The sequence below is a fragment of the Chelonoidis abingdonii genome, chromosome 6 (genome assembly GCF_003597395.2).
Source record: "Chelonoidis abingdonii isolate Lonesome George chromosome 6, CheloAbing_2.0, whole genome shotgun sequence".
Lineage (NCBI taxonomy): Eukaryota > Metazoa > Chordata > Testudines > Testudinidae > Chelonoidis > Chelonoidis abingdonii.
In genome coordinates this window covers 109,281,661-109,308,326 of record NC_133774.1, presented here as the reverse complement: position 1 = coordinate 109,308,326, position 26,666 = coordinate 109,281,661, and the positions used below count along the sequence as shown (strand labels likewise).

General features: G+C 42.7%; 1 protein-coding gene across 1 annotated transcript in view; it reads left to right on the top strand.

Annotated features, from left to right (window-relative positions):
- SNAPC3 (small nuclear RNA activating complex polypeptide 3) overlaps positions 1-25,784 on the top strand; it is a 35,489-nt gene extending 9,705 nt beyond the window's left edge. The window contains exons 2-9 of the mRNA XM_032791714.2: positions 8,621-8,698; positions 12,209-12,293; positions 14,283-14,387; positions 15,136-15,285; positions 18,194-18,276; positions 19,848-20,012; positions 20,775-20,882; positions 23,031-25,784. Coding sequence (XP_032647605.1) covers positions 8,621-8,698; positions 12,209-12,293; positions 14,283-14,387; positions 15,136-15,285; positions 18,194-18,276; positions 19,848-20,012; positions 20,775-20,882; positions 23,031-23,178 — 922 coding nt within the window. The 3' untranslated portion in view covers positions 23,179-25,784. The remainder of the gene's footprint in view (positions 1-8,620; positions 8,699-12,208; positions 12,294-14,282; positions 14,388-15,135; positions 15,286-18,193; positions 18,277-19,847; positions 20,013-20,774; positions 20,883-23,030) is intronic.
- Positions 25,785-26,666: the final 882 nt, after the last annotated feature.

Below are 26,666 nucleotides of genomic sequence, written 5' to 3'. Positions count from 1 at the left end.
GTGTGGGAGGCATATCCTGTAAATATCTGACGAGCTACCTCATTATCTCACTTCAAATCCCTCTTTAAGGCCATGTCTACACTACCAATTTGTGTTGAAAAAAGTGATGTCGACACCCAAAAGTTGACATAATGGAAATAGGAATTTCATGGTCACACTTGCTCCCTTTGTCGGCAGATCACATCCACAGTGGGGGCATCATCACTGACAGTGTGAGTAATGCAGTGTGGGTACCTATCCCACAGTCCTGTTGCTAAGTGTTGTGGGAAGGTGTAGCAGATCGTGGTGCATTTTGGGACCGGGCTCTGTTCCGTGATGCATCGCTTTCTGTCCCAACACTCCATGGGCTTCCGGCTTTCTTTCATGGCATTTTTTTCAGTGGCTCTTCTTGTACACCCTGGCATCTTTGTGAGAAGGCATGGATCCTGCACTGCTCTCCTATGCTCTGTTAACTGTCATGAAGACATCGCAGAGGGCAGTGCAGTTAATTGTGAAGTTCCTAACTGAAGAAGACTTGCAGGCGCCCGACATTCTGCGCGATATGGATAGGAAAACTCATCTTTGCTGCAACACCTACTAAAACCTTGACACTTGTGAGGCTGCTGAGGTGCTGAGACTACTGCCTGTTACGCTGACCAATACTGTCTCATCGTTTACTTGTGCTGTCCCATCCGTCTGTATCCATCTGTTGTCTTTTGTCCTGCATTTAGATTGTCAGCTCCTTAGACATCTCTTTTTTGTTCTGTGTTTGTACAGTGCCTAGCACAATGGAGTCTTGGGCTGTGACTAGGGTTACTAGATGCTACAGTAATACATATAATAAATAACCCGTCGCTGGTCTAGGATCGACTGTTGCTTCTCTTGGTCTGGTTCTGTGTTCATGGGGGGAAAGAAAGAAGCAGTTTACATGGCAGGATATTTTAAATGGCATCTGTTTGAAGCTGCTCAGGGGTTTGGAATGTTAGACATCTCTGCAGGGAAATGGATTAGTGGGCAGTGTGCAGATGGAACAGTCAAAAGGGCCTGACGAATACATTTTCTCATGGCTCCGCAGTTTGGCATGTAGATATCTCCCATCTCTTATGTGGGGAGTGTGGGTGAATATCACTTTATTTCTGGAGTAGAGCTCTGGGATAGTCAGGATAAAAGATGTGATATACATGTTAGATGTGTTCTCCTTATTGGAGTGAATGGGAAACTGGAGACTTTCAAAGTTGCAAGATAAACTCTTTGAAGGGAGAGGAGAGGATATTGGTTGTGGGAAGGGAAATTTAAAAAATCTTTTAGCTTTCAGCAACTGCAAACTTTTTTTTTTTTTATTCAGATACTCTCCTGTAGCGCTAGCTATTTCCCACTAAAAAGTGCATTCTGAGGAAGAATTAGCAAAATGGCAGCTTTCAGAGAGATCCAGCTGCTATTCATTGAGTGGAAATACTGAGTACTGACCAGAAAACTATCTTAAGTATTTTTAATATAGATTTACCAGCTACCTAAGGGCTTAATTGTGAGCAGCCTTACTCACCCATTCAAGTGTCCTTTGATCCATATCACCAGTCTGTGTAGAGGAGCTGGGGAGCCACTTGTGTGGGGCCACTTATTCCTCGCTCCTGTGCAAGTAGGTGAGGAGGGGATACAGTTATGACTCCGTCCCCTTTCCAACACACTAGCTCAGGGGTTCTCAAACTTCATTACACCGTGCCCCCTTCTGACAACAAAAACTACTACATGACCCCAGGATGGGAGACTGAAACCTGCCGAAGCCCAGGCAAGGGGCTTACAACTGAAACCCTCCGCCCAGGGCTAAAGTCCTCAGGCTTTGGCTTGGGCCCTGAGCAGTGGAGCTTGGGCCCTGGGTGGTGTGGCTCTGGCTTCAGCCCTGAGCCCTAGCAAGTCTAAGTCAGCCCTGGCGACCCCATTAAAAGAGGGTTGCAACCCACAGTTTGAGAACCACTGCGCTAGCTGATACAGATGAATTGGTGCTGAGGAGGAAGTAATCTGCATTAGGTATAGAGCCAATATTAGCCGCAAGCAAGGAGGGAACCAGGTATCAGCTTGAGAGACTGAATCTCAGTCTTATTCCAAGACATTATAACTAATCACTGAACTTTTCTTTTCAAAAGGTGCTAGTAAATGAATCCCCCTGTCTTAAAGCTATTGCCATACTGATGGATCATAAGAACCTCATGAAAATGTTACCTATAGTGAAGTAAACCAAAATCATCTCAAATTAATATAAAACACCATAAACTGGGTTATTACAATTAAGGCATCTGACCAGAACCAAAGTTTACTTCTGTGGAAAGATGTTTCTACACAAGAGTCTTCATGTTTGATAACAATTGGATTTCTTTGTTGTGTATTATTAGTAGTTAATCTCTTCCTAACAGCTGGGTTTATCGGAATGTATTGTAGCAGGAAGAAGCGAGTCTGATGTTGCAGCCAGCACTGACTAAAAGCTTACAGCCAGTTCTACTCCATTAAATAGAGGCTTTGCTAGCATAAATAACATGCACTCTGAAGTTTAAAGGAATACCATAAAGACTTTAATGTATGATTTTTCTCTGTGGTTAATAACTCAGTTCCTCGTTTTTGTCAGTTTGTACAAGAAAACTAGACCAGTAAATTCCAATTTTTTTTCTTTTATGTTACAATCCATTAACGGTCAGTTTCACTTTGAGTCTCAGGCCTTAGCCCTTGAACAAACAAGGAGAGTGCTGTATTGTACAACATCTCACAGATACTTTCTATAATTTTAGGATCATACATGCTGAACTCAGCAGACTTCACACACTGCAAACAAAATAACAAATAATGTCCTTAATCTAGCAGAGTCTCAGTACTAGAGGCTGGATAGCATGGAGATCAGTAACTCAATATGGAGCCTTTCACTTCTAAGATACTGCATCAAATCTGATCCAGATTAGTAGTAACAGAGCCTTTGCTGTAAGACAGTTGTTCATTGGCCTATGTAAAACTTTGTGCCAACCAAAAGAAACTGCCCATAATAGTTGTCCTCCTTTGCTGTGTCTACACTAGACTTTTTTTTTAATGTACTCCCTTTTCTACCACAGATATAGTTCCATCATTGTAGCAAAGGTGGGAAAACTATGGTCAAGTGGCTGTCCGTATTTTAACTACCATGTTGTGTCTCATGGTATGCATGGAGCCGATCAATGCATCTGGTGTTTGCATTTCCAGTAGTCACTTGTGGCTAGCACCTGCGGTGGGTGGGAAGTTTTTAGGACAAGGTGTGTAGACTAGACCAATTATTGCCAGTTTTTGCGGAGGCACCAAAGATTGAATGATAATGAGAACTGAATTACTTTTTCCCTCTTAGAGATGACCGCTCCTAGTCAAGTTTGAGGCATTCTAACAGTATAGGGAAACTTGCACATTGACTACTGTACCTGTTGTATGGATAGAGAGCCACATGCTCCTCCATTTGTCAATCTGAGCAGGACAGGAATAGTTCCTGAGCATAAGACTCTTATTAACTAAAAGAGACTGTAAAGTGTAATGCTTTTAGCTAATAATAATGGCAATGGTGAAGTCACCAGACAATTCCTACAAGTATCTTACACCTGCAAGTGCTTGAGCACTTAAACATTTTGAAAGGCAAACTTTCAGAGCAATCTTTATTCAGAAGAGTGTGCAAAATCTTTATCTTCACTGCTTATTAGCCTTAGGGTATGTCTGCGCTGGCAGAGTTTCTTCGCCAGCAGTTACATTGCCACTCAGAGAGCGCTGAAGGGAAACCGCTGTTGTGTGTTCACACTTTCAGCTGCCTGCACAATAGTGTGTTTGGCACTTGGATTGGTATTCGGAATGGTGTACTCTGGGCAGCTATCCCACAGAGCATCTCTTCCTCTTCTGCCACTAATTATTGGGAAGGCGGAGGGGGTTTCCGGGCATATTGAGTCCTGTCCCAAAGCCCTGTGATGCATTGCTTCCCATCCCAACAATCGCTGTGCTTTCGTCTGCATTTGGCGCCAACTCTCAACGGTTTGTGTATTGCACGCTCTGCCTCTTCTGTCTGCAGGAATGGATCCCGAACTGATGACCAATATGCTGCTCGCTCTCACTAACACGTGAGAGGTAGCGGAGTTATTCCTTAAACTGCAAAGGCAAGAGGTGTCTGACGTTGATCTCACTACAAGTAGTAGCTACGACATGAGTGTTTGTAGCATTCACGGAGGTGCTGACAACAGTGGCACACTACTTTTGGGCTCGGGAAACAAGCAGTGAGTGGTGGGATCACATCGTCATGCACATCTGGGATCACAAGCAGTGGCTGCAGAACTTTCAGAAAGTGGAAAGCCACTTTCATGGGACTGTGTGATGAGCTCTCCCCAGCTATGAAGTGCAAGGACATGAGAATGAGACTGCCCTGTCATTGGAGAAGCGCTTGGCGATTACACTGTGGAAAGTGGCTACTCCAGACTGCTACCAAACAGTTGCTAACCAGCTCGGAGTGGGGAAAATCTACCATTGGACTTGTGTTGACAGAAGTGTGCAGGGCCATTAATAGCATCCTGCTGCAAAAGACCGTGACTCTGGGCAATGTGCATGACATGGATAGCTTTGCACAAATGGGCTTTCCTAACTGCAGAGGGGCGGTACATGGGCACACACATGCCAATTCTGGCACCAGACCACCTAGTCAACGAGTACATTAATTGGAAGGGGTATTTCTCGATGGTTCTCCAGGCGCCTGTGGATCACTGTGGACATTTCATGGACATTAACATGGACTGGTCCGGAAAGGTGCATGACGTTTGCATCTTTTGGAACACTGGCCTGTTCAGGAAGCTGTAAGCAAAGACTTTCTTCCCAGACCAGAAGATCACCGTAGGGGAAGTCGAAATGCTCACTGTGACCCTGGGAGACACTGCCTACCCCTTAATGCCGTGGCTTATGAAGCCATACATGGAGAACCTTGACAGCAGCAAGGAACGGTTCAACAATAGGCTGAGCAAGTTGAGTGTGCTTTTGGCCATTAATGGCCCGCTGGCACTGCCTATATGGGAGGCTGGACCTTGCTGATTACTATATTCCTATGCTTATAGCTGCGTGCTGTACGCTCCATAATATTTGTGAAGGGAAGGGTGAAAGCTTCACTCAGGGCTCAGCCTGGACGCTGAATTTGAACAGCCAGAGACCAGGGCTGTTAGAGCAGTGCAGTGCAGGGTCATAAAGATCAGGGATGCCCTGAGGTAGCAATTTGAAGCTGAAAGACACTAGTATTTGTTGCTATGCTTGGGAGTGCAGTGCATGTAATGCTAGATGATTGTGATTGGTGCAGACGATGCACTGTGAAGGTTTAAGAAAATTGTCTGTTGCTTTGCAGGGCTCTCTTTCCTTTCAGTTAATAGAATAAAGATTGCTTTCAAACCAAAACAGTTTTTATTAAAAAACAACAACCAGGGGGGAGAGACAAAAGATGTAGCAGCACTGAGGGGAATGGGGGAAGGTAGGGTCCCAGGAGGAGGTGGGGTCCCAGGATGATTAAAGATTTGTGTATGTCCAGGTATCATATGCAACCTTGTCCTTTGGAGTACAGTGCAGTGGGTACTGTACTTCAGCTGGGCTAAACTGCAGAGGGATGGGTGTTGAGTGCAGTGGGCTGGACTGTGACGGGGCATGTGTGGAATGCCGCAGGTACTGACTGGAGCAAGGATGTTGACAAGTGTGTGTTGGTGGTATGTGTGGGGCACATGGGAAAGAGTTATGTGACAGCAGCTTCATGGGAGGGCGGGTGCAGAGCTGTTTGGTTTGCAGTGCTAGGAGCGCCTGAAGCGTGTCCACTTGGCATTCCATAATGTTTAAGAGCCGCTCCGTGGCTTCATTCCGGCGCACGACGTTCTCCTTTCGTTCTCTCTGCTCGCTGTCCCGCCTCTCATTCATTTCTTGTTTTTCTGCCACGGAGTGCATCATGACATCATGGAGAAGATCCTCTCTACTTTTTCGTGGCCGCTTTCTAATCCTGTGCAGCCGTTCAGCTGGCGATAACAAAGAGGGAGGCTGGACTCCCAAAGCCATATCTGTGAAGCCAAAATGCAACATTTTACAGAAGCAATTTTGTTTGCAACACACAGACCACTGTATCAGTGATTTAAAACACAACCACTATTCACATACCTATCACTAACTGGCTGGTGAGTAGCCGCAGGTGCATGGGAATTCAGTGTTCCCGGACAATACTGTGCACTGGGTATGTGGCTCTTGGGGAGAGCTAGCACTGTAGGAGGGGAATAAAAATCATTCCTGTTCCCACATTTTCCACAGGCTGTATTCATTATGGAAGATATCTCGCTGGGTGAGCAGGGAATCAAGGAGACAGTCTTCTCCAAGGGTGTCACTTCGGTGGCTCGCCTGTGTGGATCAATGGTCCATCGCATGTGTTCTCCCCCCCCCCCTCCCATGACGGCAGAGCGGCGTGAGAAAGTTACCCTTAATGGGGCAAGAAACAAAGCAGCTCTGCCAAAAAACAAACAAACCTGTGGCATCGGATTGCCCAGTATCTCCATGAGAGATTCGTGGAGATCAGAGGCGGATTCCTGTGAAGGGAGAGTCAGTCAATACCCTGTTCCGCCACTGACTAGCCATGTGGTGGTACGTGCATCGCACAGACACAAGCCTGCCTTCTGCAAATCCTTCCCCACAGGCTCAGCACGCAGAAAACAAGCTGGCTTTCTGCAACCCTCCTTCCCCCAACAACTTCCTTCAGCGATTTTCAAAATCACAGTCACTTATCAGGGACCTCCTCTCCTGTTTGCGCTTCACCAAGCTCCAACTGCTGTGACTGGCTTGCTGCTTCCAGGGTAGAGAAGAGCTTCTGGCTGCATGCATCTCTGACCTCCAAGTGGTCCTCTGCCTCTGGGTCCCCCTCCACATCCCGTCCAAGATTTCCTCCTCCTGGCTCGGTCCAGTCTCGACTGGCACACCAGCCCCCAAAGTATCCATGGGGCCCTTTGCAGTGGAGGTGGGGTTGCCACCAAGTATCGTGTCCAGCTCTTTGTAGAACCAGCAGCTCACAGGTGCGGCACTGGAGTGGCGGTTTGCCTCCCACACCTCGTGGTGGGTGTTCCACAGTTCCTTCACTTTGACCCTGCACTGCAGTGTCTCTGTTGTGCATTGTGAAATCTGTCCGTAGATATCATAATTGCTACAGCTGGGACTGGACAGCCCTCGCTCCCCAAATGCTGATGAGGTCCAGCAGCTCGGCATTGCTCCAAGCAGGGGATCACCTGGTGCGCGAAGCAGTCATGGTCACCTGGAAAGATGCGCTGAGACCACTGCATGCTTTGCTGAGCAAACAGGAAGGGGACTTTCAAAATTCCCAAGGAATTTAAAGGTTGGTGCTGACAGTTGATCACCTGAGAGCAGAGCAGTAGACTTCAAACCGATGACCAGAGAGGTGAAAACAGGCATTGTGGGACATCTCCTGGAGGCTAATCGCAGCACTGTAATTGACCAGGGTGTCTATACTGGCACTGCGGCGCTGTAGGCCCGGCGCAGAAAGCTGTACACTTTGTTGGGGTGTGGTTTTTTTTTTTTATAGCATTGCAACAGCGCAGTTTCTGTGAACAAAGTGGTTTCCCAGTGTGTACACTTGAGGAGTTTCATTGCAGAAAGCGCCTTTACTGCACAGAAACTTGCCAGTGTAGACAAGGACTTAATCTTGTCCAAATTTTTGCACAGATTTCCTATCTCAAAACTGGGAAGCTTTATCATTTGTACTCTGTTCATAATTTAGTAAACTTTTGGAAGACTAACCTGGGGTTCAGGAGAACTAGGGTCTTTCCAGTATTCTACAACTGACTCTCACAGAGCGGCCTCGACTCAATCACCTGTGTAAAGCACTAAGAGTTCCTCTGACGAAAGGCACAAAACCAAAGGAATATTTATTTTCACTTCCAATTTCAACAAAACCTTAGAAGGAAAGCAGGAAACTGGTTGATTTGGCTAGGCATGACTCTAAACCAAATACTAAGGAACTACTATGAACTAATAATCCTTTGCACTTCTGTAGCCTTTTTCCTCCCAGGAGCACAAAACACTTCATAAGCAGTATCACATTTACCTTTGCAACACGTCTGTAAAATTGGTAAGTAGTACATCCCTTAGTTTACAGATTGGGAAACTGAGGCATAGATTAAACAACTTGCCCAGGTTTACATGCACAGTTTGTGGCAGAGCGAGGTGCAGATCCCAAATTTCTTGGCTTCCAGTCCTGTGTCTTGACCATAAACCATCCTTTTACCCTGTTTTAGCTATTCATTTAGGTCTTTACAATATAAATATCTGTTTCCTGGTGTTTTGTCTATAAGGGCAGTCCTCAGATTTACAACACAATTGGTTCCTTAAAATTGCTTTGTAAGTCGAAACGTCGTAACTCAGAATCGCAATTCACTCCATTGCGGGAGCGAGCATCGTAAAGTCAAAACCAATTGTAAGTCGAACAGGGTGTCAATTCAGAAACGCTGTTAGTGCTGTTTGTCGTAAGCCTAACGTCGTAAAGTTGAGGACTGCCTGTATATATTTTTTGTTGAATAGCTTAATTGATTTTTAATTATGAAAGAAGAATGAAAAAATATATAACAGCTATTCTTATTTTCAGTATTGACATGTTAAAGTCCCCTGATAAAGAAGAAGATCCAGAGATTATTTCTGAAGACAGCAGCCTAGTAACTCTTCGGTATGTTGGATTTTGATGCCATTATCAGAACCTGGATAAGATAAATTCTTTAACTGCTATAGTGTCATAATATGTCATTCAGGCAATGGTATATCTGCTGGGCAGTTTCTAGTAATACATTAAAGATCTGGAAACCATCTTTGGGGAGCGTAGGTTGCACCAACCCACTGCTTTATGTGCTTTAAAAAATTCTGGAGCAAAAAAATAGAGATTTTTCATGCCATCTGCATTGAAGGATCTTATTTAATAAAGACTATCAGTTATAGTACATGAGATTCTGATATGGCTGCTGAGCTTTAACACGAGATGCTTTTGGACTTTTAGAGATGCTTAGAGTATGAGGCCAGAAAGGACCACCACATTATCTAGACTGACTTTCTGCAAATCACAGGCCATCAACACCACCCAGCAACCACATATTAAACCTAACCGCTAAATATTATAGGCCTCAGGAGGCTAAATTATTGTGTGCTATAAACAGAACAGGGAGACTGAGGTGTGACATTGCTTGAGGACCCTTCAATGACAGGGAATTAAATGAGCTATTCCCAGGTGACCTTGTCAAGAGATCTACACCCCACCCTGCAGGTAAAAAACCCCAAGGTCATTGCCAGTCTCACCAATTAGAGCCTGAGTGTGTGAGCAAGAGCCAGCCAACCAAGCAACGAAGAGAAAATCCTCGGTACCACTTCAGAGTACTGGCTTATTCCGTCTAGGGTTCCATCGACAACTGCGGCCATCTCTAATTCTATAGAGACAAAAAAACAAACCAACCACACCTACAGTGGGGGTTGAGGGGTAATCAGTCCCTTTCTGACTCCTGCAGGTGACCAGCTGAAGCCCTGAAGCATGAGATTTTAAGAACATCAGATGCTCAGGAAACAGGAAGTTAAACATAAATAATAAAATGGAACTGACACAAAGGTGGGAGAGAGATTTTCCCAGAGTGCGAGGTGGGTCTGAGGCATGCTGATCTCTGGTGATAGGATGCTTATGTTGCTATGTCCAAAGAAGCAGTTCCTGGGTTGTAACGAGATCACAACACTCTGAGCCCTAAATTGCTAAAATGCCATCATGTGGTAGTAACAAACCCAGCACTTCTGGTCCACTTTAAACCTTGATTAAACTATCCCATGCTTGGCCAACACACGCCTTGATTCATTGATGGTACTTGACATTCTTTTTGCCTGTCTAGAAAAAAGAAAATGCGATCTGTGGCTTAAAGTTAGAATTAGTGTTGGGGGAAGGGTCTTGCTTTTCCAAATGTGTTATTTTCAGTAGCCTGCAGGTAAACAGACATGCACATATAATGAAAATTAATGTGTGTTAATATTAACTATGTGAACACGTATATTTAATATTGTTATGAGCTGGGTGAAACCTTGTGTTGTTAATACTTCTTTGAGATTGGATGTGAATGCATCCTTCAATTAACATAACAGAGAGACTGAGTTAATCAGAAATCCACCAAGTAAAACAAAAGAGGGTTGTGAACCCACCCAGAAGCTTTGGACTGAGTGGTTTTGCTGAGGGGTGCATGAGCGAAGGCAAAAGACACAGATCAGAGGGTGGGCCTGGTGGGTAGAGGTTAAAAACAAGCCAACCAGCAGCCTATAAGGACAGTGTGACCTGGAAAAAGCTAGAGACAGCTTTTAGGTCTGGTGTTGAGGCCTGGGGCTGTACGCTAAGAGACTGTTTCATTTGTTCTTGGTTCCTCCTGATTTCAGACACGCGACTTTGTATGTTCCTTGGAAATAAATAGGATTGCATCAAAGAAAGTACTAGATGCCACCGTTTTCTACTTCCAACTGGAAAATTGCAGGGCAACAGTATTATGCCGTACCTGAGATTTGTAGTTTCTTCTAGGAGGGGATTTACAGTATGCTTTGAAAGGAATTTGTTATACTACTTTTTATTTTACACTTCACTTTATATTCTTGTTTAAATGAGACTTAACAGAAGTAGTTTGGATTTCTATAACTATGAGAGAGAGAATGACTCTGTAGCCCAATGGTTAGGGCACCCACCTGGGAGGGGTGGGACCTGGCATCCAGTCCCCCTGCTCCAGTCTTTCTTTCATTATTTATCCACAGTGGAACAGTTTCAACAGGGGAGACTAAGGCCACGTCTATACGACGCGCCATTTCGGCGCGTTAAAATCGAAAGCTCTGGGTTCGATATATCGCGTCTCGTCTAGACGGGGATATATCGAACCCAGAGCGCGCTTACATCGATTCCGGAACTCCACCAAAACAAACGGAGTTCCGGATTCGACTTTGCGAGCCGCGCACATCGATTCGGCGCGGTGAAGACGGGTGAGTAACTCGATTTTAGATATTCGATTTCAGCTACGCTATTCCCGTAGCTGAAATTGCATATCTAAAATCGAATTTCACACGTCGTGTAGATGGGGCCTAAGAGTGCTTCCACATCAGAATATTCTATAGCTCAGTGGTTAAAGCATCTTAAGAGATGTGAGACCCCTATTCAAATCCTCTCTCTCCCTATGGCAGAAGGGGGGAAATTGAATCTGGGTCTCTTGCATCCCAAGTGAATGCTCTAACCACTATAGGGTGGGCACAACCTCTTCTTCCTCCAACTGTTTTGCGTGGAACGAGGCAGCTGCCTAACTAATTCACTGGTTCAGGAAATATGTTAGGCATCTAAGTCACCTAACTTGAGGCAGCGGGTTCCCATTCATGGATCACTAAGAGAGGTAGGTATCTCCTTGCAGCCTGGACTTAGGTGCCTAACTCCAAGAGGTGGGGGGCTTAGCACATGCCCCTGTTGTCAGCATTGCTCTTCAGCTAGCTTTGGTGGCTCCCTGCCTAGTATGCTGGCTTTTGTGGATCGCATTCATAGGCACCTCTCTCTTCCCTTTTATAGTATAGGGATCCTAGGTACTTAACTTGGCCTTGTGGACCACAGTGTTGGTCTTTTGATTTTCCAGGTGTTTGAAAGTTAGGTACTGTAATGCTCAGCCTTGTAACACCTAAGTCCCTTCCAGGCTTCCACCCTGGATCTTAACCTATTTAATGTTCTTTGTAAACTGCCAAATACGTTGATGGTTTGATATATAAAGATAAACATACATACATACAATGTTTGTTCTAGAAGATTTCAGCCAATCTAGATGCTCAACTTTCAATTAGTTTTTCTGAACAGGTGGCATTATCATAAAGCCAAGTGAGTAATCGAGACATTTATGTAGGCTTACGACACCATGATGTAATAAAAAGAGAGGCTGCCGCCTACATCAGAACATTATTTCTGGAATATTTGACAATGGTCAAATAACAGGTGGTCAACTGATTGGTCAGTTGATGTTATTCAACTGGTCAATTGACCAGTTGGCCAAGCCTCATCTCTCTGGAAGCGTTTAGGCTGTTTTATTTTAAACCAGCATTGCAGTTCCCATGTCGTGTTAAAATCTACCTAGTTACACTAAACAGCAGGCTTTATAATGCCATTTTGCCTTCTCTCTCTCTTGTTGCCCTCTACCCTATCAAGAATTAGAAAGAAGGCCCTGGAGAGGCGAGAAGAAACCATAATTGTAGATCGCACTTGCAGACAAGAAACATTTATTTATGAAATGGTAAGATTTTCCCCTCTTCTCCTCCCAGACTGTCAAGACAATTGAATCCTGTCGAGAAAACCGCTCTCAAGGACTTCCTTTGCTTTGTGTTTTTGATTTGCTGGTGAAGCCAACTATATCATTCACACTGTTGTACTATGAGTTTGCAAACAATGACTGACTAAGATGACATATGCTCCTATAAGTGGGTAGCCCACACTGCAACACTTTTGGGGCATGGACTATCTCTCATTGTGTTTGTAGAGTCCCTAACACAATGAGATTCCAAACTTGGCTGAGGCTTCTAAGCATTATCACAGGAATGGGCAACCTATGGCATGTGTGCCGAAGGCGGCACGCGAGCTGATTTTTAGTGGCACTCACACTGCCCGGGTCCTGGCCACTGGTCCAGGGGGCTCTGCATTTGAATTTAATTTTAAATTACGCTTCTTAACCATTTTAAAAACCTTATTTACTTTCTATAAATCTATAATATATAACTAAACTATTGTTGTATATAAAGAGCCCTTCTAAAAACATTAAAATGTATGACTGGCATACAAAACCTTAAATCAAAGTGAATAAATGAAGACTCGGCACACCTCTTCTGAAGGGTTGCTGACTCCTGCATTATCATAATATTATGATGATGATAATAACATGGTTACTGTTTTATATGGGAGCCCCAATGTGCTGGGTGCTGTACAGACATAATACGATTAAGGCATAGGTACTATAGCAGGGGTTCTCAAATTGGGGGTCGGGACCCCTCAGGGAGTCACGAGGTAATTACATGGGGGGTTGCAAGCTGTCAGCCTCCACCCCAAACCCCACTTTGCCTCCAGCATTTATAATGGTGTTATAAATTAAAAACACTTTTTTTATATTTAAGGGGGGTGAGGGGGGTTGCACTCAGAAGCTTGCTATGTGAAAGGAGTCACCAGTACAAAAGTTTGAGAACCACTGCACTATAGGCAATGCCTAGAGGTCAGGAGTCATGGAATGGTGTCATGACCTCATCTTTAATTTAAAACAAAAATATCCACAACCATAATGGACAAACTTTTTAAAATGAAAGGTGAAATTATCCTAAATTTCCAGCTCCTGGAATCAGTTGATTATACAAGGAAAAACACCAAACATTATGAGAGCTAGGAATTGCCCTCTGTGGGCCTTTTGCACTTACATGCACTTAACATTGCTGCGTCCCCTTGCCTTGTCCTGTGTGTGTGTGTGTGTGTGTTAACGTGTAGTATACATAAGAAACAAATTAAAAACAAATTGGGGGTAATGAGTTGGCACAGATATTTTCTAGAAAACAGTGGGAGCTACTCAGCAGTCTTGCGAGCCAAGCTCTTTAAAAAGGAGGCATATGTACGGCAACTGATGCTCTAATATGGCAATGTCAGTAGTTCCAATGGAATTTATTATTGAAGGTAAAACATACTAGATAGTCTGAGTTTTGTTTAGCAAAAGAGATTCCAGTGATAGAGTCCAATTAGCTTGTACTTCAAGGACTAGCACTTATCTCTGCACAGGGCTACAGCAGCAGAAAGCATCTGTGCTATTAAAGCTAAAGAGCACTTTGTGGTGGCCGGATTGCAGTGAAATCCTTTTTCAGCCAGAAGTCTGTTTTCATTTGGGGGCAATGGTCCCCAACTGTTTGGGAGACTGGTTGTTAGAGAGAGAAGAAATTACCTCCCTTACTCTGTTTGACAGCTGGGGTTTCATCTTAAGGAAAGAGCTTAACAAAAATGCTTTCAGCTCATATCCAGAACATGCTAGTTTGTGCTATAGGAAGTAGTGCCTGAGGATAAGAGACATGGTGGAGCTGAATTCTTGGCTTGGATTTGCTTGACATTTGGATTGAGTAAAGAGGCCTCAAATCATGTACATCATTAGCAAGAGTCTCTTGTTTTCGGACACTTCTCCCACGTTTAGTTTCTGGACCATTGTACAAATTGCAGTAGAATGCACTTGGACATATGTATTAACATTTTATCTTCCTAGGAGTCTCATGCAACTGGAAAGAGGCCAGAAGATCCAGCAAATCTAATTGAGGAAGGAGAACTTTTCCTAACTCTGAACATCTTCTATCCTGTCATATTTCAGAAGGTTGGTATTAAAAATTCTCTGGGTCAGAGTCTGATACATTTTCCCACCTTGAATAGTGTCACTCCACAAGCAGTCTCACTGAAATCAGTGGGATCATACACGGAGTAAGATGCTACACAAGACTGAGCGTTCTTATTTCTCAGTTAGCCTGTAGGTGTTACTACCATTTATCCAAATTGGAGGTCTTAGACCCAGAATAAGTATACCATAAATCACACTCAAAGGCTGCCAGAGACTGGCTTTCTGTGATTCAAGGTGGTAGTTGTAAAAGTGGAAGTCTTTTTTTCTTAATGGTTCAGTAGTAACTTCGTAGTTTTACTGCAGATCAGAATGTGTAGCATTTAGAGCTAACATACTTTCTGTGGGGCTGGCCAACAGTTGTACTCAGATTACTTGTAGGGTTGCCAGCTGTGGTTGGACGAATTCCTGGAGATTTCATCACATGACATAATCTTTAATTAAAGATTAATCTTTAATTCCTGGAGACTCCAGGACAATCCTGGAGGGTTGGCAGCTCTAGTTACTTGCAATCATGAAAAGCTTAAGGTCTGTGCTTCAAATTAGTTCCTTTGCTCTAAAAACTGGTGGCAGATTTACAGGGGCTGTGGAACGCTGATGTCAGCCTTTTATGGGGAGGAGTTAGGCCTTGTGCTGCTAATGACCCCAGTTAGGCATTCTGTAGCGTGCTGGTGGTAAAGACATTCTGGCCCTGTTATTAACTGAAGGCTGCTCACTGTTTCTTTTGTAGCATAAAGATCATAAACCTTACCAGACAGTGCTTGTGTTGGGCAGTCAAAAACTCACTGAGCTCAGAGACTCCATTTCCTGTGTCAGCGACCTTCAGATGGGTGGTGAGTTCAGCAGCCACCCTGACCAGGCACCAGAGCAGATTAGCAAGGTACAATCATCTAATGTAAAGGGGATGAGGGTGTACGTGTTTGTGCTTGGTTTGGTTTTTTTCCCCACCAACAGTGAAATGTAACGGTGCAGTTGGATTACATAATTCTGTGAGTATCCAGATATCATGGTGGGAGGCCATATTTAATTCCAGGATACATCTGTAATCTGAGAGAGATTTACTGACTTTTGCAGAATGCTTTTTGCGATGCATGGCTAGAAGATGCATTAGTATAAATTTTAGAATGCTCTGAAGATAAAAAATGAGTGTTTAACTATTACTAGGGTCTATGAAATACCTCACGTTTCTGAGCACTAGAACATAACCATTACAGCTAAAGTTATTTACCAGATGCTTGTCAGAGTGAGACATCGGCTCTTCTGTTTTACTTGGCAATTAAAATATGGAAAAAAACACACACTCTGCACTTATTGTGACATCTTAAAATTACAGTTAACACATTCATATACACAAGTATTTTATTGTATTTTATATCTATGTACAATTACACATGTAACATATGTAAAACATTCCTGAACTACAACAAAATTATTTGAAGGGCTACATTCTTAAAATATGTTTCCATATAGAGTCCAGCTAAAATCGCAAAGCAGCCTTCTGCTTTCTTCACAGAATTTTACCTTTGTAAATTAAAAAGGTATTCGTCTGAGAATAAATTGATCAGTGCATAAAGTTTTGAATGTAGATAAACTACCTTTCTCTGTCCCCATTTAAATGATTATTTAAAAAATAACTCCAGCTTCTCCAAAAAGTAATCTATAATTTACTGTGGGATGTTCCTAAGGGGAAATTGGCATCTGCCTTATTTATGCAGTGGTTCCCGCTGTTCCTTAGTTATACGCCTCTACCTCAATATAATGCGGTCCTTGGGAGACAAAAAATCTCACCATGTTATAGGTGAGACTGTGTTATACTGAACTTGCTTTGGCCCTCCCTGTTCCTTATTCCCTGATGGCCTCCTCCAGAGACCCTCCCCATCCCTAATCACCCCCAGGACCCAACCCCCCTTCTCCCAGTCCCCTGACTTCTCCAACCCCTATCCACACCCCCCGCCCCCCGACAGGAATTCACCGGCAGCGGTGGGAAGCAGAGCAGCCCGGCCCCAGCCCGTTCCACTCCGCCACCTCCGAAACGTGACGCTCCACTTCCCACCATTGGTGAGCATGGGGAGGTTGGGGAAAGGACGTCCTCCACACTCTCCTGCGGTGGGAAGCAGAGCGACGAGGCCCCAGCCCACTCCACTCTGCCACATCCCAGCTGTGGCGCTCCGCTTCCCGCCGCAGGTGAGTGCGGGGAGCTTGGGGAAAGGACGTCCCCCATACTCGTCTGCGGTGGGAAATGGAGCACTGCAGCTGGGAGCTGGTGGAGTGGAGCGGGCTGGAGCCGGGCTGCTCCGCTTCTGCCACTGCCAGTGAGTGCTGGGGGGATCCCTTCCCCCAAGCGACACGGCCGGGGCAAGGGAAGCGGAGCAGGCTGCTCCTGGCCCCCCGCTAATCTCCAGGGCCACTCTTGGACTACAGGGCACCCAAAAGCACCCCCCCCCCAGCTCCTGCCTCCTAGATGCTGGAGGGGTGGGGAGCCCCTGACCACCCCCGAGACCCTCTGCCCCTTATCCAACCCCTCGGCCATGGCTTGGCCCAGCACCCTTAACACGCTGCTCAGAGCAGCATGTCAGAGCTTTACTGCGTTGTATGCAAACTCGCGTTAATATCAGGGTAGAGGTGTACATATAAACATCTCTATAGAGAGAGAGTGCCCTTGTGCAGGCTCTTCACTGACTTTAAGCTATATATTTATGAGGTTAATCTATTTCCTTTTGTCTCCTTTCTATTGTTTTAAGTTCCCAAACCCATAATAAAAAAAATGCTTTATGATTTGACTGTATTTTCTATTCATATAAATACTACTTGCTGCTAATTTTAGCCTGTCCACATGTACAGCTCTCAGTGTATTGTAAAGCGCAGCTGATTAACAGAATAACACATGGTTATTTTGCCAAATCGTTTTTCCTCTTTTTTTATTTGTTCCTTCCTTGTTGATATGAAAGAGTTTAGCAAAGGAGCTCACTCTTTTATATAAGAGTTAATCTACACAGTCTTGTCACACAACTTGTTGCATAAATAGTGGATACTCATTGGCTAGCTTCAGTAATTTCTGGCGATGCAGAATTCTGTGAGCCCCGTTAATGCTGATATGAATGGTATAAAACGTTAATTATCCTCTGAGAAAATGTGTGGTACAATGGCCTGTCTGTGTGACAAACTGTGTAATTAAGAGAGCATTTTGAGGGATGCTGGATCTCTTCAGAGCACCCAAAAGGGGATGATTTTACCTTCCAGAACAGCACGTCTGTCTTGTTTATGGAGGTGTGAGTAGTAACTGTTGCCACATGGCCTCCTTTAATTTATGTTTTGGTGCAGGATTGCAATAGAGTTGATGACTTGTCTTGTGGCACAGCCTGCTCTGACCTGGCTAGTTTTTAGCACTTGGAGACTTGTGCCTAAATTCTGTAAATGCTGCTCATGGGTTTTAAGAAATCTGTGAATAGCAGAATGGGGAGACCTCTAGATCATTCAGTAGATAATGTATCACCATGATCAGTTTGCAGTCAACAGAGTAACTCTCCCTTAATTTTTAGTTTTATATTGTTTTCAAAAATCACACACTGTAGCCAGTGACTATGCAACAAGCCATATTATGACATCAATATTGAAGTCGAACTCCCCAGTGAGGAGCTCTGCTTCAAAACTGACAGAATGATACCAACAACTATAATGTAAGTACATAAAGTGCACCACAAATAAGCTTCATTTTGCAAGGCTTCTATTGTTTAATCTATTTTTTGTAGTACTAATGTTGTCTCTCTCTCTCTCTCTCTCTGTCCAAGGATCTCTACAAATCTGCTTTCTTTTATTTTGAAGGCGTTTTTTACAATGATAAAAGGCACCCAGAGTGCAGAGATCTGAGCAGGTACAGTATATACAGTCCCTCAGTGGGAGGAGATCCTTAGGGAAGAGAAGAGAAACTTGACTGATTCTGCTGCTGCAGTGTGATGTTTCTAGGAACAGGAACATTTAATGCCTGTGTGTGGAGCTAAAATACCCCCCACCCCCATTAGTACATTTTAAAGCTTATCTTCCTTGCCTCCCTTATTCTTTACACTCAGCGTTTTCTCTCCCTCTTAGAAAAAACCCTAATTTCTTTCCCCTTCCATAACCATCCCCAGAACTGAACTGATCTTCCTGAAGATCTAAAACTGCTTCCTCTGTGTGAGCTGGGCCCATTTATTTCTTGGGAATGGGTTCTATGAAGGGAAAAGGATTGGCAGCTGCAGTTTTGCCTGGATTAGACTTTAAAATGCCCCGACTATTTACAAAGGGGTTGTCTACACAGTGCAGTAGTGTGAATTGTAGAGCGCTTTGCCTGCCCCTTGTAGACCCTGCCAGTGAAAACTCAAAGGTGTGCATTGATGTAATCCCATTTCAAACAGGACTACGTCAGCGTGCACTAGCTAACTTTCAGTTTATGCCAACACTGTCTATGTGGGGCAATTGGAGTGCTCTATATTTCATGCCCATGTAGAGCCTTCTATGGTGCCACGTAGACAAGCCCAAAGACTGTTAAAGGGCATCTCAAAAAAAAAAAAAAAAAAAGAGGAGGGGCAATGGTCAGCTAGACTACAAATTAAAAATGTGCTATTTTTGTGAAGCCAACAACCACTCGTCTCTTCCTCCCATTACTGAGCATACATTGAAAACTTTCTACACAAGTTCTTCCCAGAGTTTGCAGAGAGAAGTTATGTGATCATCCCTGAGAAGGAAGATGGGCCGAGCTGCGGTGGCTGGGATGGGAGGTGTCTTTGAGACCATTTCAAACTGTGGTTCAATTTTGAAAATTTACTGAATTAAACCATCAATACATATTTATATGAAGGATGTATGGCCTTTGTCAGGAGCTGAGCTATTATGGTAGGCAGTATAGAAATCCTCAGAGCTTGATTCGGTTCCTTACAGTGCCACAGCTTTCCTGTGCAATGTTGGGCAAGATGCATAATCTCTGTGCCTCACTCTCTGTTCACAAAATTAGTATGATCATACTTTCCTATCTCAGAGAAGTGTGAATAAATGCTACTTGTGGTAGTGGAACACCTCATAGCGATGAGCATGTTCTAAAAAATCCAATAAATAAATACATGTGAGCTGAGTTCAGAAATTAATGCAAAAGGTGATTGAGGCTTGGCATGCCACAGAACACATGACTTCCATGCATATCCAGGAAAGTCCTCAACTTGGATTTCTTTAGAAAATTTATTGGCATTGGATTCCAGGCAGTCTCAAGGCACAGTGTATAACTCTGTGAAAATGTGTTAATCAACAAATCCCTACATGCTAATGTAAGAAATGTTGGTAACTTTTTTTTGTAATCAGTGCCCTGATGAAAAGTTTGACACACCTAAAATACAAGGTGCATAGATAACTTCTTAATACATTTTCAGCTTCTAATATAGCAATCCTAATTATTGTCTGTCCATGAAATTTCAGAACAATTATTGAGTGGTCAGAATCTCATGATCGAGGCTATGGGAACCTTCAGACTGCTAAAATGGAGGACTACACGTTTAATGACTTGTCCATCAAAATTGGTTTTCCATACCTCTTCTGTCACCAAGGAGATTGTGAGCATATCATTATCATCACAGACGTAAGGTAAATTATTACTATTTGGGAGTGTTTATGCAGTTACTATAAGTGCTTTGCATTCTCTCTTACAAAGCCTGATGTCAGAGAGTGCTTGATAAACACTAGTATCAAGACTACTTCAGAAAGCTGAAGTAGAATAATTTCTAGAGTATAATAGTGTAATTTTTATGCAGAATTGGCTTAGTAAAAAGGTTTTATTCTGTATGTACCTAATCCTCTGCAGCAAGAAAGGAGATAGAAGGGAAACGAGAGAACATCGTGTAGTAAAACAGCCATAAAACTAATATGGGATTGGCCCATGTCCTGCACTCCTTTGCTTTTTCTTAACAACCTGCTCCTGCAAGATGCTCAGTGTCTCCCATGAGTTGGTGAGCATTCCTGTTGTCCTCAGTAGGAATGCTCAATGTATGGCAGCTAGGAATACTCCTTCAGTTCTCTCACTTATAGAGGAAACCAAAAAGCTTTTGTCCCCTTAAGCCTGCTATACCTCGGGTTTGCACTGAGTGTCTCTTAGGTGGTGCTTGACATCTCCCAGGATAAGCCTTCACATCTCTAATAGAGATCGGCTTTACCACTGACCATACTAGTGAGTCTGTGATATGATGCGATTAGTATTCATGTCTTAAGATTTGTGTCAGTGTTCCACAATTCTGAATGTGACTTTTCCTGGTCAGCATTGTCCTCTAACCTGATTGTCCGTGATGGCATTCAGATACAATAAAATGATGGAATGTAGCCAAGCCCTTATTCTGTTCCTCTCTGTGCCAGGCTTGTTCATCAGGATGACTGCCTGGACAGAACCCTGTATCCCTTGCTAATCAAGAAGCATTGGTTATGGACTAGAAAATGCTTTGTATGCAAAATGTATACAGCCAGGTAAGTGACCAGTGCTATTTGGTTAGCTTGGTTTCTTCATGCATCTAAGACTTCTGTTAACAGAAATCTTTCTAGGTGTCTTTTTTAATACAGTATTTTTTTTTAAATCAACATCCTCTGTCCTTGTACTCCCGGTGTTTATGTCCATATAGAACTAATTCAAATTATTAGCCAGGCACAACACACTATTTTGTTATACGCAAATCCTTAATTATTAAGTCTCATTTTCTGAAGAATGTCACTGTTGTGCCCATCCTACAGACTATTGAACGATAGGAGAATCTCTTGTAGGACAACCAAAAGAGTGGAAATCTTCAGGGTGGTAAACCTCTAGATAGCTCTTATGATTTGACACTTAGAATATGAGCACAGAAGCCAGATCTATTTATTTTAGGGTTTTTATAGCATTTATTGTCTCAGTAAATTTTACTGATAGAGCAAAATGCTAGATTAAAACAATGATTATAACGAGACAAAATCAGTGTGTCTTTTTCAGGAGTCCATGTGTTGTATCTGTTTAAAAAAACGGTGTCTTCCTTAAAGTATAGATAGTAGAGGAATAGGAGTAAAGCTAACACTCTGATTTTACTATGCTGCTTTAAGTATCTCAGTGCAATCATTTTAAAGGTTAAAAAGACAAAAAATATAGCTTCTCTTCCTCAACAGTTTAATGGGTTGTGTCTCCTCCTCTCTCCCCCCACCATTGTCTCTTTAGGCTCTGGGTGCCATCAGAAGTGGCCATAATCCATCTGAGTCGTCGTACCATAAGGGGAGGTGGAGCCAAAGGTTCAATGTCAGGGAAAGATAGGGTGGGGAATGCATTACCAGAGGTGATGGTCTCTAACTGCATTAAATTTAAAACCAGGATTAAGCACTAAGATTAAATGGGGAGATTCTGAGCCATGGCTGACCAGAGCAGCTTTGGCTGGACATCTCTGCGCATTCTAATCTGTGTTGGATAGCATCTTCAGTCACTGGTTTTTTAATGAGTAGCAAAGGCCTTGTCTACAATGCAAATATTTGCACCAGTCTATTTATGCAGCTGTGGTTCACTAGTGCAACGCCCCTAGTAGATGTGCTGCACTGGTGCAAATAGTGACTGGTAACAGTACAGATTACCTTTCTCTTTTGCAAGTCATTTCTTGCATTAATGCAGTCCATCTACATTCAGGGTTTACACTATGTTTATATAATACCTCAAGGCACTGGGTGCGGGTGTCTTGATCTTTAAGTTCTCTAAGTGCTACTATATAATTATTTCACTGCACATCCACCATTCCTCATCTTGACAGCTGTACTGATGCTCCATACTTCTCAACAGAGGTGAAGTTATCAGCACCCTCCCTATTTAACCCAGTCTGTCCTGCCTCATTCAAGACTATGATTGAAAGGAAAATATTGTGTCCCTGTATATGTAGATGCACATGTGGAAACAAAATGTCATAAGTCAAAATGTCAAACTGCACAAAAAACAATGCAAGATCTTAAATTAACATATATTTAAATCTACCACTCATCTGCTAAGAGACAACAGTAAGTAAGAGAACTTAGAACAGATTAAAAAATCAATTAATGACCTTGAGGAAAGCACTAGACTTTGGATGGCAGTGTTCAGTGTCAATCCCAATGATCTCAACCTCTGTTTCTAACGAAGTGTGTCTCCTCACTCAGTGGATTCCCAGTTCTCTGAACAGATCTGGTTGTTGCTCAAGCAGTTTGCATAATCGGGCAAGCTATTGAATATCTACATTCCTCCCCCTCCCCAGGCAGTTTGAATTTGTTACTTAAGTTGCCAGGCAATGAACAGGAGCTTCCTATTATAATTTGAGTACTCAAAAGTTTGCTAAGAGCTTCACAGAACAGGTAAGGGGACAGCCCCTGCTAGATGTTGCTGCAGCAGCAAGTTTGTAGATGTGATTAAGGGAATGTGGTTCTTGGCGAACAGGTTTGAGAAGGAGCTGCCTCTGTAGGGAAATGGAGTAAGATGGCAAGGATAAGACTCACCCCAGTGGGTTATTGTATCTCATATTTCACTGCATGTACAGGTGTTGAATGTAATGAATCTAAGAATAAGATTTTGATGGGGGTGTATCCTATACACATCAAATGTGTCAGTTTAAAGTGAAACACGTGTTTTAAAACCTGCAGGTGGGTGACTAATGAGGACAGTCTCGCTCCAGCGGACCCCTGTTTCTTCTGTGATGTTTGTTTTCGAATGCTCCATTATGATGCAGAAGGCAATAAACTGGGAGAGTTCCTTGCTTACCCTTACGTTGACCCAGGGACTTTCAACTAAGGCTTCAACAAGAACGAATTCAGTGAACTGGAACCATGAATCTGCTGCAGTGGCGGTTGGGTGGTTCTGAACAGATGCAGTCTGAAATACTGCTTAGGCCATCGTTCATTTGTTCAGTAGCAGGGGTTCCTGCGCACATCAAGTTTTTGAATCTTGTTGGTAATTTAGAAAGGGAGCATTTACTTTTACACAATGAATTAGTGTGGAGGAAACAGCCTCAGCCATGCTTCATTTTAACTATAAAAATGTAAAAGTACTGTTTACTAAAAAAAAAAAGAGGAGAAAAAAAAAAGGTGCTTACAGTACATTAAATGTGGAACTATAGATTTCTACGCAGAGAGACTAACACGTACAAATCTGGGTGTCCAAAGCTAGGGTCCTGAATAAAAGAAATCTGATCTTTAAAAGCTGTGCTCCTTTGGCTTCCATTAACTTCATAGGATACTCCATTTGACTTGTAGGCACCCTGGTTTGAAAATTCTGGCCACAGTTGCCTCTGAACAAGGGCAGATGACTTTCATTAACTCTGGTGGTAATCCAAACCAATCAAGAGGAGAGAATACATCCTAAGAAACCAGTCACAGAATGCTAGTTTATTTCCAGGTCTTGCTTCAAGCAATGGCTGCTTGTTATTAATCAACACATTTTCCTTTCTTCCGTGTGTGTCTCTGTCTCTGTCTGTCTGTCTGTGTCTCTCTCTCTCTCTCTCTCTCTCTCTCTGAAGGAATAGGCATTTGTGAAGAGTAAAATATGTTGATTTAGCAATGCACAGTGGCCTACATTTCAAATTAATTTCCTTTTTATTTCAATTCCTATGCTCCTGAGTTTATCAACTCAGTTAAAGTTCATAATGGGCATTATTGCAAGTGCATCTCTGCTATTTTAATATTACTTGACTTCTCTTTACTAAAACTTAATAAGGTCCTATAGTCTAATTAAAACGTGACCTGTCAGCCAAGTTTATTCTGCTCATGGAGTATTACATAAGTATATCTCTGCTTGCTGAGATATATTTCAATCTTCCAGGGAGACTAGATGTAGAGGGCTTTTTTTTTTTTTTTTAGTCTGAAATTCTGGGAAGTTGAACAGAACAGACCTCTGCTGTTTAGTAAGAGTAATAGCATGAATTGCTCTTCTCTCATACATTTCAAAAAGTCCGTCAGTTTAAAAAAATAAATAAAAAAAATCAGACTTGCTGGGCGTGGAAGTGCCTTCACCCTGTGTATATATGAAAAGAGTTTGTCAGAACTGATTCTGTATTATTCAGGTTTTTATATGCCTCAATCCTGCCAACACTTACTCACAATAGTGAGGTTAAGCATATGTGTAATTCCACTGACTTAAAAAATTAAGTATCTGTGTAAGTGTTGGCAGGGGATCGGGGTCACACTGTGTCCATCACTGTTGTATCTGAATGCCTTCTTGTGGCACATTAAGCATTATGACGAGTATCAGTCAGTGGTCCTTTCTCCTTTCCTCTACTGGGAGAAGAATTATTTGAAGTTTATTTTTATTTTATTCCTACATTTTCTGTGCTATATGTCCTTTGAAAATAAAGTCAAAGAAGTGCACCTTCCACTTGGGATGGAAGGTGGGGAAATTTGTGGTAGTTCTTAGTGTCTAAGTGCGAGTGTGTGGTACATTCAGTGGTGATTGATCCACCAAACTCAATCATTATCTTAGACTGGGTAGTAGTGGGGGAGAAACTGGTCAGGTGAAAGGAAGACTATAGGAAACATTTCACCAATATTCCAGCTTTGCAATTCATCTAATTTTTTTTCTTAAAAGGTCTTAATAGAGGCAGAGAGATGTCATGGCTGGAATCTAGAATGTAGATGGGTGTGAGTAGAAAACATTTGAAATATGCATGCTCTTGAGCCCTACCTAGTGTTCTGTCTCGTTTCACAGTAGGCTGGCTTGTGCTGCTATAACAGCTTTTCAAAAGATTCCCTTTAGAATGCAACTTTTATTGCAACTTTCATGTTTCCTTCAAAGACGAGGATTATAGTGATGCTTACCTTCCCCAGGCCCCTCTTCTTTGGCTGCCTTCTATTAACATATGGGCTTTCCAATCCTCTTTAGCGCTGCAACTGTGATTAGATAGACAGCGGGTATAATTTCTAAAGCTACTGTTTTGTTGTGTGATAGCTTATCTGAATTCTAAGAGGCCAATCAGTACAGATTTTCTTACTAGAAGAATGGAGAAATTCTGAGATAAGGAAACCAAAAATTTAAGTTTGGTCTGTAGTTTTAATAATAAAACTCTTTCCTATCCTGTTAGCTCTAAATAACCTGACTAATTAACCACTTCACCCTCTCACCTCTGCAAGGCCAAGTCTCAGACAAACTTACCTTAAAATGACTGGTTTTTTTTTTTTTTTAAATCTATATAAAAAACCCAACTTGCTAGAGCCAGTCCTCCATTTATCTGATAACGTGCAGATACACAAGTTACAGCTCTGGTTGTGAGAATTTGCTATATTTATGTATTTTGAAGGAGAGAGAGAGAGGAGTGCTACTTGCCTTGTGTGTATTGTGTTTTGGCCCTATCATATGCCAAATGAAGTGACTTGAATGCTATAGTGAGTAAAAATCACAATAAATTATATTTTGAAAAATCCTTTAATTCCTTGATTCCCAGGAGCCGTCGCAGGACAGCTGGGTCTGGTTTTGGTTTAGAGTTTTCTTCTGAATGAGCCCTCTGAGTCAAAGCTAGTAACAGCCCCAGCTGTCCATTTATAATTACATTTCTAAGATACCAGCTGGGTAGTTGTATTTTGGCTACCTGTTTAATGATGTTAGCATTTAAATGGTCACAGCTTCAACATCTCTTTAACACCCCATGAAGATCATAGCTGTTTATATTCTCTGGCTTAGTCCCTCATCAAGAAGAGCAGAGTAACATTCTGAGATGGAATGAAGTTGACTTGTGGCTTGTAGTGTAGACACAGCCTTACAGCAGCACAGCTGTAGCTTGCTAGTGTAGATGCTTGCTATAGTGATGACAGGGTTTTTCTACTGTTGTGGTGAATCCACCCCCCTCAAGAGGCAGTAGCTAGGCTGACAGAAGAATTCTTTCTTCAACCTAGCTGCACCTGCAGTGGGAGTTCTTGTAGATGTACACGTTGTGAAATTTTCATAGTCCTGAGTGAAGTAGCTAGGTCAGCTTAAGTTTTACATGTAGACCAGGCCTTAGTACCTAGTGTTTTAAACTAGTAATACCTGTTATATGAAAAAATGTTACACAGTTGGCACTAATTGCACTAGGGGCAGGAAATGCAGAATTAACCTTAATTGTGTTCTCTTGGTACCTAAACATTACAATAGGGCTTTTACTGATCACACAACATACAGCCAGTGATACATATGAGCATCCAAAGCTTCCCATCAAACTACTGATAAGCTGTTAGAGCCTATATTATTATAGGTGCAGGCTTGTGATTTTTTTGGATGGTTGTATTAACTGAAGCCCTCAGAAAAATAGAAGC